The sequence below is a fragment of the Podarcis filfolensis genome (genome assembly GCF_964270895.1).
Source record: "Podarcis filfolensis genome assembly, chromosome: 1".
In the NCBI taxonomy this organism is placed as follows: domain Eukaryota; kingdom Metazoa; phylum Chordata; class Lepidosauria; order Squamata; family Lacertidae; genus Podarcis; species Podarcis filfolensis.
This window is the reverse complement of record NC_139604.1, coordinates 24736618-24752891: the sequence shown is the minus strand read 5'-3', so window position 1 is coordinate 24752891 and position 16274 is coordinate 24736618. Positions and strand designations below refer to the sequence as shown.

General features: G+C 45.4%; 1 protein-coding gene across 6 annotated transcripts in view; it reads right to left on the bottom strand.

Annotated features, from left to right (window-relative positions):
* The window catches only part of ITPRID2 (ITPR interacting domain containing 2), a 79888-nt gene extending 69499 nt beyond the window's left edge, over positions 1-10389 (bottom strand). The window contains exons 1-3 of one of the 6 annotated variants that reach the window (XM_083626573.1): positions 8994-10389; positions 8103-8366; positions 7259-7307 (exon numbers count right to left, since the gene is read on the bottom strand). In XM_083626573.1, coding sequence (XP_083482699.1) covers positions 7259-7307; positions 8103-8289 — 236 coding nt within the window. In that variant the 5' untranslated portion in view covers positions 8290-8366; positions 8994-10389. Of the gene's footprint in view, positions 1-7258; positions 7308-8102 lie in introns of all 6 variants that reach the window. The other 5 variants (XM_083626575.1, XM_083626572.1, XM_083626576.1 and 2 more) reach the window with 5 other exon arrangements.
* Between the last annotated feature and the right edge of the window lie 5885 nt (positions 10390-16274).

The following is a 16274-nucleotide window of genomic DNA, read 5'->3' as shown; positions in this document are numbered from 1 at the left end:
ATCTCAGAAATATGAAATTAATCTTTGCAATAACTTGCGGGCGCCTCCTTAGCCCCAAGGTGGATCCAGAAGGGTTTCAATGGTATGCTATAAGTTGTGTTTTACACAGGACAACAAAGCCTTATACAGCATCAGGGGAGGATTTACAGCCGGGGCAAATTATTTTACATTAGGTACAAATGATAAAATTTGCACTACCATTAAAAGAAAAAAATTAATGGCAAACTTTGTTACCTCCTTTCATGTTTAGCATGCATTTTGAAGGAATTCGTTTGAAAAACACCACCACTTTGTACATGAAACAGGCAGTTTCTTCCTTTGATAACTAAACAGGATGAAAATGGGGTGTGTGCGTGAGGAGAAGATTTCACCCTAAAGTAGATATTGTAGGTGGGGCACCTGGATGTCTGATCTGACAGTGAGTGAATTTGAAACTGGGCCCTGAAACTGTATGCCTCTTGCTCAGGCACGCCCAAACTTGGCCCTCCAGATGTCTTAGGACTACAACTCCCATCATCCCTAGCTAACAGCACCAGTGGTCAGGGATGATGGGAATTGTAGTCTCAAAACATCTGGAGGGCCGAGTTTGCCTATGCCTGCTCTTGCTATTCAGATAGTTCCTTTGAAGATGCATCAGGAAGACACTAAGTCAGGGATGGCAAACCTGGCACCCTCCTAATGTCATTGGGCTACATTTCCCATCATTCCTGGCCACTAACCATTCTGACTGGAGCTGTTGAACAACGGAAGGACAAGGAGTTCCCCCTGCATCCCTATGCAAATTGTTGGGCATGGAGAAGGTTCTGTATGGATGCTCTGGAGCAGAGCAAAATGCTATCCGAATAACCCTGTGGCAAATGCTCATTTCCCAGAAGTGTCTCACCTCTCCTTTGTTTAATGGGCCTGGGTGGAGAAGACAAGCCTGCTCCTCTATAGGCTATTATTAAGGCACCCCACCAAGAAATAACTCTCTCTCAAACAAGGCACGGGAAAGGTAAACGGCATTTTAAAACTCCCACTTATTTTCATATTCTAGATTAAATAGCCCCTCACAGTATAAATAAATGAGATACACCAGAACTATAATATCCCATGCCTTTGGTGCACTGCAAAAATTAAAGGTAAAGGTAAAGGGACCCCGACCATTAGGTCCAGTCGTGACCGACTCTGGGGTTGCAGCGCTCATCTCGCTCTACTGGCCAAGGAAGCCGGCGTACAGCTTCCGGGTCATGTGGCCAGCATGACTAAGCCACTTCTGGCGAACCAGAGCAGCGCACAGAAACACCGTTTACCTTCCCGCCAGAGCGGTACCTATTTATCTACTTGCACTTTGACATGTTTTCGAACTGCTAGGTTGGCAGGAGCAGGGACTGAGCAACGGGAGCTCACCCCGTCGTGGGGATTCGAACCACCGACCTTCTGATCGGCAAGTCCTAGGCTCTGTGGTTTAACCCACAGCGCCACCCATGTCCCAACACTGCAAACAGTAAGGCTTTGTTAATCCCAGACCTCTCTGTCGCCAAAGAAATTGTTTGATCATCAGCAACTTTGAATCTATTTGTAGATCTCTGGGTGATTTGTAGCAGATCAGCTAGGATTTCATATTCCCAGCTGCTTGACAATGGCAAACTCTCTCCCCTGAAATGAAGAAAATCAGTAAGGGAAGAACAACTAGGAGCATTTATCTGTTTTAAACTATAACTGATGTTAGATGTTTTTGACTGTGGCTGCTTTTAGGATATGTTAACTGTTCTACAATGTTTTGGCTTCCTTTGGTTTTAAATTGTGTTATGTTTGCTACCCTGGGCTCCTTGATGAGGAAGGGTGGGGTACAACTCCAATGAATAATAAAATTCACTAAATAACAGCATTCTAAGGAACTGCTGAAAAACTTTTCTCCAGCCGCCTTTTCCACACCTTACAAGAACAAGGTTGGCCAATTCTGAATTTGAAGGAGAAACAATAGTGGAATTTCTAGTTTTGCAAGGCTTCTAGGTTTGACTCTACCTTCCCGGTACCTCCTCAAAGAGTTTCAGATTCCCTCTTCAGACTGGAGAACGCAGCGTATCAATCCCTTGTCTCGCTTTAGAGAAATGGTTCCAGACTAAACACCACAGAGGGAAACGATGAGCAATTTTTGATGGCCATAGCTCAAACCCCCAAATCACATCTAGCCAAAAGGATGAGGCAGAACAAAGGGGCGGGGCAGGCTGAGAGACATCATTCAATTCCCTGCAGTTTTGGGACAGGGTGAATAGCAATCAGCATCCACACCACAGCCCAGAGGAGAATTAAATAATGGCAGCAGCAGGGCTCACCTGCTGATACGGCTACACCTAAAAAGAAAACAGTAAGCTAACTGCTCAGAATACCCTCTACAGCAGAACACTGCAAACAGCCATAACCATAATAACCAGTATCCAAGACAGCTGATTCAGCTGGTTCATCCAAAGGCTTCACTCAGCATTCCCTAGTGAGATTTCAAGAACGATTTTTACCAAGCAGCAAACCCTCACATTATACTACAATCTGCATTTGAACGTTCTTTCCATTCAAACAGTGTTCACTATGTTGTACAAGGAGCTGCCATTACAAGCCCGCCCTAAGAATGCAGAACCGTGGTTCTTTGGACCCCTGGCTTATAAGAAATTAACTTCAGTTCACATAGGTGTTAAAAATGTTTGGAATGCTGATCATGTCCAATAGAGGAGGAGATCCTTAAGGACAGGGAATGCGATCTATGGGGTGCTCTTGAACCCCAGCACCCCAGTTGGCATGGCCAGCGTTGAGGGATGATGGGAAATGTCGTTCAACAACTCCTGGAGGGCAGCAGATTCTCCATCCCTGGTTTATAGGGTTACAGTTCCTTCTCAAAAACAACAACAAAATGAAAAAATATAGGAAAACCCAATTGTTGCTTTTCTGTGCTACAGTTTCTGGATCACAACCTCAAACTATATGGGAGGGAGTGTCTACGCCACAGCTCTGCTTTGAGTGTTTATCACAGCAAACCACACAGAAGGAAAATAGGAAAGGCAGAAAACGGACTGTGTGTCATTTGGAAGACCGATTGATCTCCACCATCATGCTCAGTAGATCCACTAACATTAAAGCATTTAAATTATGTAAGTCCATTCATTTCAATGCTCGATTCAGAGTATGATAAAAGTTGGATAGGACCCACAGAGGCAGCAAAAAGTATGTTTATGTTACAAATTATGTTACAAATTAACTGTCAGCTTCCCCCCCCCTCAAAAAATAATAATGCCCTACACAAAAGAATTGCTACGCTTCTTGTGGCTTATCCTGATCTGCTATGATCATGTTTTGAAAATCCTCGTTTTTAATTTTACCTTAAAAACAAAACAAAAAAAATCAAATTTTTATGAAGTACATAGCTAGAGAAAAGGGGTATTATAAAAGTCATTTCCACCCCATCCTTCTTCTATGGACCCTTTGGTTAGCATAAATGGGTGTCCATTTATATCCTGCCAACAACCCTGTGAGGTAGATTACATTAAGGAAGTGCAACTGAGAGTGAACCAGTGTTAAGTGACCTATACATTATTCTAATTTAAATTCACCTCTCTGGAAAACTGAATTAAGTGTTGTAAATATCTCCAGGTGGTACACTGTGTTATCTAAAACACATTTATCCAGAACAGGGGTTCTCAAACTTTCTGGCCCCAGGGCCCACTTAAGACAGCTGAAAACTCACGAGGCCCACCAAACACAAAATGGTGGGACAGTGGCAGAGCCAGTCACAAAATGGAGGCAGGTGGAGGCAGAGTTTGGCATAACCAGCTGGCAAATACAGGCATCATGTTCTACTGATATCTAATCTATCTTTGGAAATTGCTACATTCTTTTTTTTTTAAATGAATATTTATTAAATTTTCCAATTTTATATAAAGACAAAAAGAAAAAGAAAAAGAAAAAAATTAAAAACAATTCAGTATCAATAACAGTTTTCAGTCACATGTTTCTTTGACTTCCTCATACCTCCCCTTCTTGTTCTCTAGTTCAATTTGTTAATTCAGCAAATCCTAATCTCTTAACATTCCTTTTAAAATATCACCTTATTTTCCACTCAACTTTTTTTTTAAATTTAGTAACAAAAACAATTATAATCCCCATTATCTTTATCATAACAGCTGGAGACCACCAAAGTTCAAACCAACATCTTTTCAAAGTTCATTAATTTTATAATATTTCTGTAGATATTCCTTAAATTTCTTCCAATCTTCTTCTGCTGACTTTTCTCCCTGGTCGCGGATTCTGCCGGTCATTTCTGCTAGTCCCATACAGTCAATCAACTTCATCTGCCATTCTTCCAGAGTGGGTAAATCTTGAGTCTTCCAGTGCTTTGCTATAAGTATTCTTGCTGCCGTTGTAGCATACATAAAAAAGATTCTGTCCTTCTTTGGCACCAAATGGCCGACTATACCCAAGAGAAAAGCCTCTGGTTTTTTCAGAAAAGTATACTTAAATATCTTTTTCATTTCATCATAAATCATTTCCCAAAAGGCCTTAATCTTTGGGCACGTCCACCATAGGTGAAAAAATGTACCTTCCACTTCCTTACATTTCCAGCATTTATTATCGGGCAAGTGATATATTTTTGTGAGCTTGACTGGGGTTATGTACCACCTGTATATCATTTTCATAATATTCTCTCTTAAGGCATTACATGCCGTGAATTTCATACCTGTGGTCCATAACTGTTCCCAATCAGCAAACATAATGTTATGTCCAAGATCTTGTGCCCATTTAATCATAGCTGACTTAACCGTTTCATCCTGTGTATTCCATTTCAGCAGCAAGTTATACATTTTTGACATGATTTTAGTTTTAGGTTCTAGCACTTCTGTTTCTAATTTAGATTTTTCCACCTGGAAGCCAATTTTCCTGTCCAAATTGTATGCCTCCCTTATCTGAAAGTAATGTAACCAGTCTCGGACTTTGTTTTTTAGTTTCTCAAAACTCTGCAATTTCAGTCTATCTCCTTCTTGCTCCAAAATTTCCCAATATTTTGGCCAACTGGCCTCCATATTGAGTTTTTTCTGAGCTTTCGCTTCCATTGGTGACAACCACCTTGGGGTTTTGTTTTCCAGTAAATCCTTATATCTAGTCCAAACATTAAACAAAGATCTCCTAACAATGTGATTCTTAAACGCTTTATGAGCTTTAACCTTGTCATACCACAAATATGCATGCCATCCAAGAAAAAAACTCATAAATGTTCCTCTCCACGGAAATCTTTAGTAAAAGGCGAAAGATTTATACGATCTGAAGAGAAACCAGAGTATGGAAATTGCTACATTCTTTGACACAGCAGTTTCCTTGTGGCAAGGAGTTCCACAGCTCAGCTTTCTTCAACGTAAGTTACAGCCATTTGCTCTGGAGGAATTGTGACTTGGCTTCCCTACTTCAGGCAAAATTTGCTGATTAAGAGGCTTCTTCTTTTCTATTTTCCTTCCCCACCCCACTTGCCTCTTAGAGTATTTTTACCCATTTCCTGTCATTTCTTTTCCCAGTTTCCTTTCACATTCCTCTTATACCTTATCCCATACCCCAAAACTGCCAATTTCTTTTATCCCTCCTCCCTGGTCCTGTTACATTCTCTTCTTCCTCCAGTAACAACATTCCTCTCTTATCTCTCTATTTTCTATTCCCATTTTGTTTATTTGATTATTATTATTACTATTAAATACTAGTCTTGATCTCACTTTTCATTTCCCTTCAATGCTACCTTTGGCCCTTAGACCAGGGGTCAGCAACCTTTTTCAGCTGTGGGCCAGTCCACCATCCCTCAGACCATGTGGTGGGCCGGACTATGTTTTGGGGGGGAATGAACGAATTCCTATGCCCCACAAACAACCCAGAGATGCATTTTAAATAAAAGCACACATTCTACTCATGTAAAAACACCAGGTGGGCCCACAAATAACCCAGAGATGCATTTTAAATAAAAGCACACATTCTACTCATGTAAAAATATGCTGATTCCTGGACCGTCTCTGGATTGAGAAGGTGATTGAGCTGCATCTGGCCCCCAGGCCTTAGGTTGGTGACCCCTGCCTTAGAATCATAGAATTGTAGTGCTGGAAGGGACCTGAAGGATCATCTAGTCCAACCCCCTGCAATGCAAGAATCTCAGCTAAAGCAGCCATGACAAATGACCATCCAACCTCTGCTTAAAAACCTCCAAGGAGAGTCCACAACCTCCTGAGGGAGACCGTTACAGTGTCAAACAGCTCCTACTGTCAGAAAGTTCTTCCTGATGTTGAGTCGGAATCTCCTTTCTTACTTCATTCCAAACACATGCACACCCAATTTCTCTGAGTCTTCTGGCTACCTTTACTCAGCATGCAAGGCATTGCTCAAACTGGCATCAATCCAACCAAAAGCCTACGAGATCAGCTAGGAGGCAATGCAAGACAACGAGGAGAAAGTCGCCCATAGCCCACTATGTGAGAAACCCTGATCCAGAAGCTGAATTGGTTTCAACACTCCTCTCTAATAAATAATAAGACTTCAGGCTAAAGCAGGTTTGGAGTTGCAGCAGCAGTGGATTTAAAACTTGTTTACAAACATGGGAGGAAATCCAACCGGTTGCAACACGGCTTACTTCCCGGTATATCCTAAATGCATTTAAGATCGCAGCTGAAATCACAAAGCCGAGACAGCATGGAACTTTCCCTTTGTTTCTGGTATGCAGTTATATTTTCAGACAACACCCCGGTCTATGCACTATGGGTTGTGTCTTTACAACAACAGGACCTGCCGTCCCAAAGAACAGCTGCTATTTCCTGAACAACATAATAAACTTTAGCCGAAAGAGCAGTTTCCCATTCATCTCTGTCTCTCGCACACAAAATATTCTGGCCACAGCCTATTCCAGCACAAAATAAAGAGGGCTTGAATTTCCTTATAGATCAATGAGTTTAAATGCATGCCCAACTTTTGTCTAATTCTATGCAAATTTACTCAGAAGGAAGCCCAAGAAAGCATGCAAAGGATTAAAGCATGTGTTGGATTATGGTTGAAACACACACGGGGAGAAAATAAATTGCAATCCATGTGATTTACTACTAAGAAACATTGGGGGGGGGGCAAAAAGAAGCTAAGGGGAAACCGATTTGCAATTGTTTTTTCTAAAAAGCCTCAGGGCCAAAGAGGTTCTAGATATCTTATAAGATTCAGGATGGAGCAGATATATTGAACAACTGCATCATTCTGTACAAGAAGTACTTACCTACAATCTTTAAGCCATATTGCAATCTTTTCATTTGGAATAGAGCCTGCTGAATGGGGAGAGGTGGGAAAGGGCAGAGAGAAACAAAAGGGAAATGGGGAGAAGCAAGAAGTTACCACTGATGAATGATAAAAGTAGCTATTTGCCAGGGCATCTTTCCTGCTGGCTTTCAAAAATCCCACTGAACTAAATGATATGTAGACCAGCTAAGGCACAATATCAACAGTTTCTAGAAGGGAAGCCAAGCTCCCAACATTTTCTTTAAAACGTTCAAGGACAAAGCAAAAGTACGAACAACAAGGGTACAATTGGGAATTTTGCAGGCTAATCCTTAAAACATTATTATTATTTTACTAAATTTACAAGCCTACTCAGAAGCACGTCCTACCAAATTCAACAGGGCTGACTCCCTGGTAAACGAGATTAGGATTGCTGCCTAAAAGTTATAATATTGCATTCAACTCAGCCAGTAAACATGCCTAGAACAGCATGGTGAGCTCATTAGGATTTTCTTTCTAGTGAAAAGAAAGTGTGATGTTGCAGTAGGAAGAAAGAGCTTCAGAGCTCAGTATGGCAGTTTAGGATAGCAGCCATAAAGTTCAGTTCCACCCACCAACAGTTATTTGGTCATCAAAATAAGATTCCTGTGAAACCTGAAAGGCATTTCTCTATCTTGGCATCCGTTTCTGTGGTCGTCATCAGACACCCAAGCAACAGCCTCTAGCCCACAGATGCTGATGCGACAATCAATCGGTTAACCTTTCAGGTGCCACATGACTCTTCCGCGTGTCTCTTGGGTAGCCAAAGAGAGAGAAAACCATGAGAGAGAGCTAATAAGACAAACCTCCTTCGGCAGCCAAAGGCAACTTCCCCCCGGCGATCTCCTGCTCCGGCGCCGGCTCAGCTGCCTCTGGAGAGAGCCGCTCCGCCTCCGACGCTTGCCAAGAGTCTCTGCTTTTGGCCCAGGCCTTTCTCCTTTGAGCGACCCCTTGCCACTCGTCGCGCACCGAAGCCACCTCTTCCTCCTCCATCGGGAGCCCTTAGCTGCTTCTCGCTCTCGGTGACTCGCTCGCCCGCCCTCACCCGGCTGCTGAAGAACGCCTCCAACCTACAGCAAGGAGGAAAGAAAGAAAAAGTCCGGAGGAGAGCTCGTTTTTGCGCGCGATCAAGTCGGGCTGCGGGTAGCAGCAGCAGCACCACCACCACCAGCAGGAGCCGTGCGCAATTACGCGCCAAGTCGGTGGCGATGGGCGACTTGTGCAAAAGTTGCGCAGGAGGAGGAGGTGGCGGCAGCAGAATCGCTGGGCGCCCCCGATCTAGCGCATCCGCTCCTCTGGGAGCCACTGAAATCGAGGGGGCCACCCCACAGTTGCCCAGCAGCAGCACATCTGGCCACAGGCACCCAGCAGCAACCCCGTCCCCGGCTGCATGACCAAGACGACCCAGCATTTACTCCTCCCCCTCGACTCCCAGGGCTATAAAACAAAAAAATCTTGAAAGCGTGCCTCCGCCTCTCCAGTTGCAACCTAGTAGCAACAAGCAAAGCCGCCGGGGGAGGAGGCAGGAAGGAGGGAAACTGACTCTGCGTTTGGTAGCTCCCGGCCGCTGCGAAATTCTGCAGCCGCCCTTCGCCCGCCAGCGAAGCCGCCCCAAACTTCCCCACGACGCCACCCGAGAGTTGCTGCGCCCGCCGCGCCCGGGACGAGCAAGCAGCCGAGGAATGAAGCGGCATTACCGGCAGAGGCGAAAGCAGGCCCGCCCGAGCCTGATCGGACGCGAAGCGCACGGAAACCGGAGAGTTTATATCATCAATCAGGGTGTTCCTCTCTCTCCTGCTGTCTCCCCCCACCCCACTTTCCCTGGGGAGGGGACTGCAGGCAGTGTTTGGAGGCAGGATCCGGCTCCTCCTCCTCCAGCGTCCCGGTGGTGACAAGGGGGAAGAGGGCACTTAAGAAGGCGCGGTGTCCTAACCCAGGGGAGGGGAAGCCACGGCTGCCAAGGAAGGTCCCCTCCCCCGGGCGCCTCCACCGCGATCAGGAGGAAGGAAGGGACCCTGCCAAATCCCTCCTCACACACCCGCACTCCAAGGACAGCGCGGTACTCACGTCCTCGTCTTCTCCGCCCTCGCTGCTCTCGGGATCAGAACAGCGAGGCGAGCGCGCCTCTCCCCGACTTCCTCATACCGCAGCTGTCGGGAGGAGAGTTTGACTACTGCTCCGGCAGCGGCCCACGTGATGGGGACCCGAGGCGAGAGGCGCGCTCATCTCCTCCTGCTGGCGGTGTCGCTTGAAAAATAAACAAAGCCTGGGGGCTGGGACAAGGGTGTTTGTAGTGGCCGGAGGGATCATACAATTGCAGCGTTGGAAGGGACCGCGAGGGTCACCTAGTCCAAACCGCTGCAATTCAGAAATCTTTTTTTGAACCATTTGAGCCTCGAACCCACGACCCTGTGATTAAGTCTCACGCTCTCCCGGTTGAGTTGGAAAGGACCACGAGGTTCATCTATTCCAAGCCCCTGCAATGCAGACATCTTTTTTGCCCAATGTGGGGCTCGAACCTGGAATCCTGAGAGTTAAGAGTCTCATGTTCTACCAGCTGAGCTATCCAACGCCTACCCTGCTGTGCTCTACTTTCCCCTGGGTGATCTGACTCCGTCTTCGGCACCCCAGCTTAGTCAGTCACCTGATTCAAACAAAACTGGGGTGCGTGTGTTGCTTATGGTCTGATTCGAAGTACAGTACTTTCCATGGGAGTCTCCGAAAGGGCAGGCCAGAAGATAACATCAAGTAAAAAACGTGATGGTGACATTGCAACAGTAACCGTGTGACTTGAGTTTCATAGGTGTGACTGGGGTGTAGATGGCTGAAACTTGTCTGTAAAACTTTGGAAGGCAATAGTAACTCAGAGTAGACCTGCCACCATTGAAGACCTTCAGCTGGAGACCCAAGCTTGGGAAAACTTGTTTTAAACTATTGTAATTCCTCCCCCCCCCCCGATTTTGTCTTTTTGTCTCACCAACCCTACCCCACATTACAATCAAGCAGTGTAGAAATATTATGAAATAAATAAACTTGTGGGGGTTCTTTGCTTCAGGATTGCCTCTTTGGGGTTGTTGTTGTTGTTGTTGTTATGTCACGCATCTGACTGGGTTGCCATAGTCACTCTGGGCAAATTAAAACATCAAACAGAGGTGGACTTTGAGGTGGACTTCTTCCTTGTTTTGCCTGCTTTGTGTGTGGAGGGGGGGAGGTCCTGAGCATTGTTAGTTTTTCATCTATGAAATGAGTACAGTGGTACCTCAGGTTACATACGCTTCAGGTTACATACGCTTCAGGTTACAGACTCTGCTCACCCAGAAATAGTACCTCAGGTTAAGAACTTTGCTTCAGGATGAGAACAGAAATCGTGCAGCGGCGGCACGGCTGCAGCAGGAGGCCCCATTAGCTAAAGTGGTGCTTCGGGTTAAGAACAGACCTCCGGAACGAATTAAATACTTAACCTGAGGTACCACTGTACTGTATTTTGTGGTGGCTATGACAGTTTCTTAGATTTCCAAAGGTTTCCAAAATGCGGGGGGGGGGGTCAGGGCCCCTGAAATATCTGAAATTTTCAACCTTTTCGGGTGCACGGCTCCCTTGACCAACTACATTCTTTTTGTGGCACCCCTGTGGGGTTCAGGAGTCCAGTTATGTCTCCCTTTGCCTGCAGAGCTAGCAGCCCCTTTTTTGAACACCCTCTCTTGTGCAGTGCTATCTCAGCCTTCTCTCCCCTCTCCTTGGGAGTCCTCTGGGCAGCCTGTGCTGCTTCTCGAGTCTCTGAGCTGCCCTCCCCACCCCCCATCCCAAAGTGAGGTACCTCCTCACACACCTGGAAAGAGGATGCCTCCAGCCTTAGTGGCCCAACGGAGAATGGTCAAAAGTGAATGTGTGGCCAACACCTTACCTTGGGAAGCAGCAGTGGCAGCAGCGGGTGCTGCCAAGCCTGCATGGTGAAAAGGCTCCCTTTCAGCCCTGGGCACTCAGCTCCCAGGCAGGCCTTTGACACAGCAAGCACAATAAAGGCCAGTACAATGCCTGCCCAGCCTCCCACTTGTCTGTCCATTCCCAATCCAAGGGCTGGTGGACTAGCTGGCTGGGCTCCCTCACCCGCTTGCTTGCTTACTCTGAGGCTGCCTCAGCTCCTGGCAACCAGCACCCCCTGGGCCAGCCCCAGAGGCACTATTTGCCTCTGGAGCTTATAACCAGGGCTGCTGCAACAAACAGCTGTGCAAGCCTTTGGGAGGCAGAGACGCAAGAGGGCATCAGAGGAGGGAGGGAAGGAAAGAGGGACAGAGACCAGTGTTGCCCACGGCACCCCTGACCAGCATTCAAGGCACCCCAGGGTGCCACGGCACACTGGTTGAGTGCCTTGATGCTGCACTCTATGCAACAAAATATCTCAAGCTAGTCTACAGAGCGGTCGACTCCACAAAGAGAACAAATTGATTTATTTTTTTTTAAATAAGGGGGATCGAGTGTCACAGTTTTGCCTGAGTCATTCTGGCTTCTTCTGCATGTTCACTGCTAAGGGCAAAAGTTTGATAATCCTCTTCTGGGTTTTATGTCAGCGCTCCATAAAACTGCTGGCAATGGGAACCTTTCTAGATACTTATTTGAATTCATTTGCGACACTTTTAATATTTCTAAGACTTGCAGTTAAGCAGATTAAAGTGGCTAGTGCTTTCTGAAAAGCCAGATCAGGGCAGAAATGAGGCTTAAGGCCTATAAACACTTGGTTATAACAACCAAAGCATAGGCTGGTCTCAGGAACTCCTCTGCGGTTCATATTTCTCGCTTCACATCCCAAATAATCAAAATTCAACCACTTATTGATTTATAGGGTTTAGGGGTGTCGTCCACCCCAATCTACAACAATAGAAATAGAGACAGTTGAGTGGGGACATGAAAACAAATGTGTGCTTCATTTCACTCTGAGCATCCAAAGGCCCTTCAGCTGTGAGGACTTGGAATTATTTTTCTCTACTTCACCCACACAATAATAGGCCTCGTTTGTGCATGTTTGCCTTCCCTTCACTTTCAGAAGATCCCCAGCCATTTTGCTGGCAGCCTTTCCATAGTTGCTCTGTTTGCAAGGGAAATATGAGAACTATTTAGCTGGCAAGAGACTATTGTGTCACTTCTGTCAGGAAGACAATTGCTTTCATTCAGAGGTGTGGCGAGTGGTGTTTGAGACAACTGACTTCACCAGTCAACAACCAGAGGATGAAAGGTTTCACTGAGAGATCTTCGGTCCTGAGATAATAAGAGTATTCTGCAATTGCGAGCAGATCCTTAGACAGCTGTTACAACATGCATATGTGCAACCACTGAGGAAAATGAAGCAAGCCCAGAAACCCATTTGCCCAATCTAGTACCCTCCATGGACTTTGAGGTACATGATCAGATTCTGTTAAATGCTGCTTACGTCTGATATCTGGGACTTTCAAACAAACACTACCATCATAATATAACTGATTTCTTATGATAAGTCTCAAGTTAAATATCTGACAACAACTTGGCAGCTATGAAGATCTATGTGTAACACATACACTCCACCCTAGCAGCTAACCTCTAGAGGCTGAGGTCTTTTCACCCCCCCTAAAATATTTGTGGTGACCGCCCCCCAAAGTTGATGGGCAATGCCATTCAAATGGGGTTTGTGTGGTTGATTATGTGGGGTGGGGCTTATGTGCCCTCCAATATTTTATTCAAGTTGGTACCCTTGCACCCCACTGAACCTGCTTGAAGGCCCCATTGCTATTATTTAGAAGAAGAAAACCAGACAAATTCAATGCAGGGTAGTCATTCCAGGTGAGGTGGCAGCCATAGATAGTTTAATAATCTCAAGAGCTAGCAACAACCGCAAAAGGAACCATAAATATCAACCCTGTGAGAGAGAATTCTTATGGCTTTGGATGGGAAATGTACAGAAATGGGTGGGTGTTATAGCAAAACACCCCATTAGTCCTTGGAGCGTGTCTCCTGCACGTTGTAGTTCTAGCACTTTCAGAGAACAGAGAGATCCCAGGCAACTAGGGGTAAGAGAGAAAGCTCTGTCTGAGGTGGAGCAGCAAATGGAAACCCCAAATAGGTTCTTAAGACTGCACGTTATTGCGGCAACTGAGACACAAACTCCCACAATTCCCTCCCTCCCTCCCTATAACTAACAGTGTGTTGCCTGGGGTGCTGACCTCACGCTGCCTAGCAGGTCTTCAGCTCATCCATTTAGCCTGAAACCTTCTTAATTCACTGGAATGAACTTGATAATTACTGCATCCATGTTGTACTGCAGCCACTTTGGGTGGCAATACACCCTGCAAGGTTGGGTCCTGGCTGTGGGCAACCTATTTGTTATGTACTGAGCTGAATCCTAGAGCAATAGGATCCAGAATGCAGTAGTCTGTTTGGTTCGCAGGAGCCACCCAATCCAGCTCCAGGTGGAAGTGAATCAGCGACCTTATTGGCCTGCAGGAGCAGCCAATCAGGCTCCTGGATGAAGTGACTCCGCAGCCTGATTGGCCTACAGGAGCAGCCCGGAATTAGCCAATCACACTGGGCCCATTGTATAAATAATGTATATATAGCTAGACGTTTGGGGGAAAGATCCATTCATTGCTACTATGAGCTGAATAAAGAGCATGAAATTCACACTCGACTCTGAGTATATTTCACTATTTAAATATTCCGCTTCAGAATTTGAACGTTTGTTTTTAAATCCTTGGGGATCTGAAAGTTCATTTAGAAACCCTTCGTTTAGAAAAGCATGAGACTGGAATGCAACCAAGAACCGTTATAATTTATAAATAAAATCTGTGTTCCATATTCTGTCTATTTAAACAATTCAAATATTTATTATTATTACTTAATTCTGTTTACAATATCAATACAAATCATATGGTGCTTACTATATCCATAACAAACATTTCCTCAATATTCTTTTGATTCCAAACAGTGTCCAAATCTTTTGAAGTATCTCAGTTGCCTGACTTCTAGCCTCCCATAACTATATATAACTTCATAATTTTATTCATTACTGTAAAATTCCAGGTCCTCTTCAGCCTGTCATCAACTGACAGGGCTGTTGGGCTTTTCTGAGTTTTTTTGCAATCATAACCCAAGCAGCTGCTAACATTTGGAATATTGAAACAATCCCCATCCATTAAATCTAATACTGCACACACTCATACAAAATCTGTTCACTTGTAAAGTGCTACCAGACTCTTTGTTCTTAGCTTGAATCGGCTGTTTTGGAAACTAACAAATTCTTAAACAAAAGCCATAGATATACTTTATTTACAGAAAATCTATCTAGGCAACAGTATCAATGTGTATTGGTAGTTGATGAAGAGCCAAGAGATACACAGAGGCACCATCTGTACTGTGCATTTTAAGCAGTATCATAACAATTTCAACATTCATAATGCCTGTAGTTTGTTAAGGGTGCTGAGAGTTGTTAAAGGACCCCTGACCATTAGGTCCAGTCATGGCCGACTCTGAAGTTGCGGCGCACATCTTGCTTTATTGGCCGAGGGAGCGGGCGTACAGCTTCCGGGTCATGTGGCCAGCATGACTAAGCACTTCTGGCAAACCAGAGCAGTGCACAGAAACACCATTTACCTTCCCGCTGGAGTGGTACCTATTTATCTACTTGCACTTTGACGTGCTTTTCAACTGCTAGGTTGGCAGGAGCAGGGACCGAGGAACAGGAGCTCACCCTGTCACGGGGATTTGAACCGCCAACCTTCTGATCAGCAAGTCCTAGGTTCTGTGGTTTAACCCACAGCATCACCCGCGTCCCTTGAGAGTTGTTAGGAGAACCCTATTCCCCTCACAGAGCTACCATTCCCAGAGTGGTTTAGCAGTCAGTGCCTCTTCCCAAGGAACTCCTAACAGGTAAAGGACCCCTGGGCGGTTAGGTCCAGTCAAAGCCGACTATGGGGTTGTGGTGCTTATCTCGCTTTCAGGCCAAGGGAGCTGGCGTTTATCCACAGACAGCTCTCCAGGTCATGTGGCCAGCAGGACTAAACCACTTCTGACGCAATGAAACACCATGATGGAAACTAGAGCACACGGAAATGCCATTTACCTTCCTGCCACTGGCATGCTTTTGAACTGCTAGGTTGGCAGGAGCTGGGACAGAGCAACAGGAGCTCACCCCGTCATGGGGATTCAAACCACCAACCTTCTGATCAGCAAGCCCAAGAGGTTCAGCGGTTTAGACCACAGCACCACCCACATCCCTAACTCCTAATAACCTTTAGTTCACACCACCCCTAGCAAACTACGGTTACCAGGATTCTTTGAGGGAAGCCAGAACTATTCTAAGTAGTGTGATACTACTTTAAACGTATAGCTGTAAATGGGGACAGAAACACACAATAACTAGAAAGACTCTGTTGCTCAGACAAGGTCTCAGCTCAGATGATAAGCCATTTATAACTTTTCCTGTCTAGGAGTGCCCAGTGGCTTGCATGAGTGAATGGGGCCAATTCAAATCCTGAAAACACTTTAGTGCCAGCAGAAATGTTATAAGCAAAAGTTCTGACGGCTCACCACCAGGGATGGACTAATCCATGGGTAGGCAACCTAAGGCCCGGGCCCTGCTCCAGCCCAATCGCCTTCTAAATCCAGCCCACGGATGGTCCAGAAATCAGTGTGTTTTTACATGAGTAGAATGTGTGCCTTTATTTAAAATGCATCTCTGGGTTATTTGTGGGGCATAGGAATTCGTTCATTTCCCCCCCTCCAAAATATAGTCCGGCCCCCCACAAGGTTTGAGGGACAGTGGACTGGCCCCCTGCTGAAAAAGTTTGCTGACCCCTGGACTAATTTGTTACTTTGGGTCTCCTGTTTTCCCAGTCTTCAGCTCAGTTTGCCACATTTTTACAACAGCCTGCACTTTATTTATTTTTTAGTACAGGTGAAAAGTCATCAGTATTTTAGTGTTCATTTTTCCCAGTACAATTTTTATGAATGCA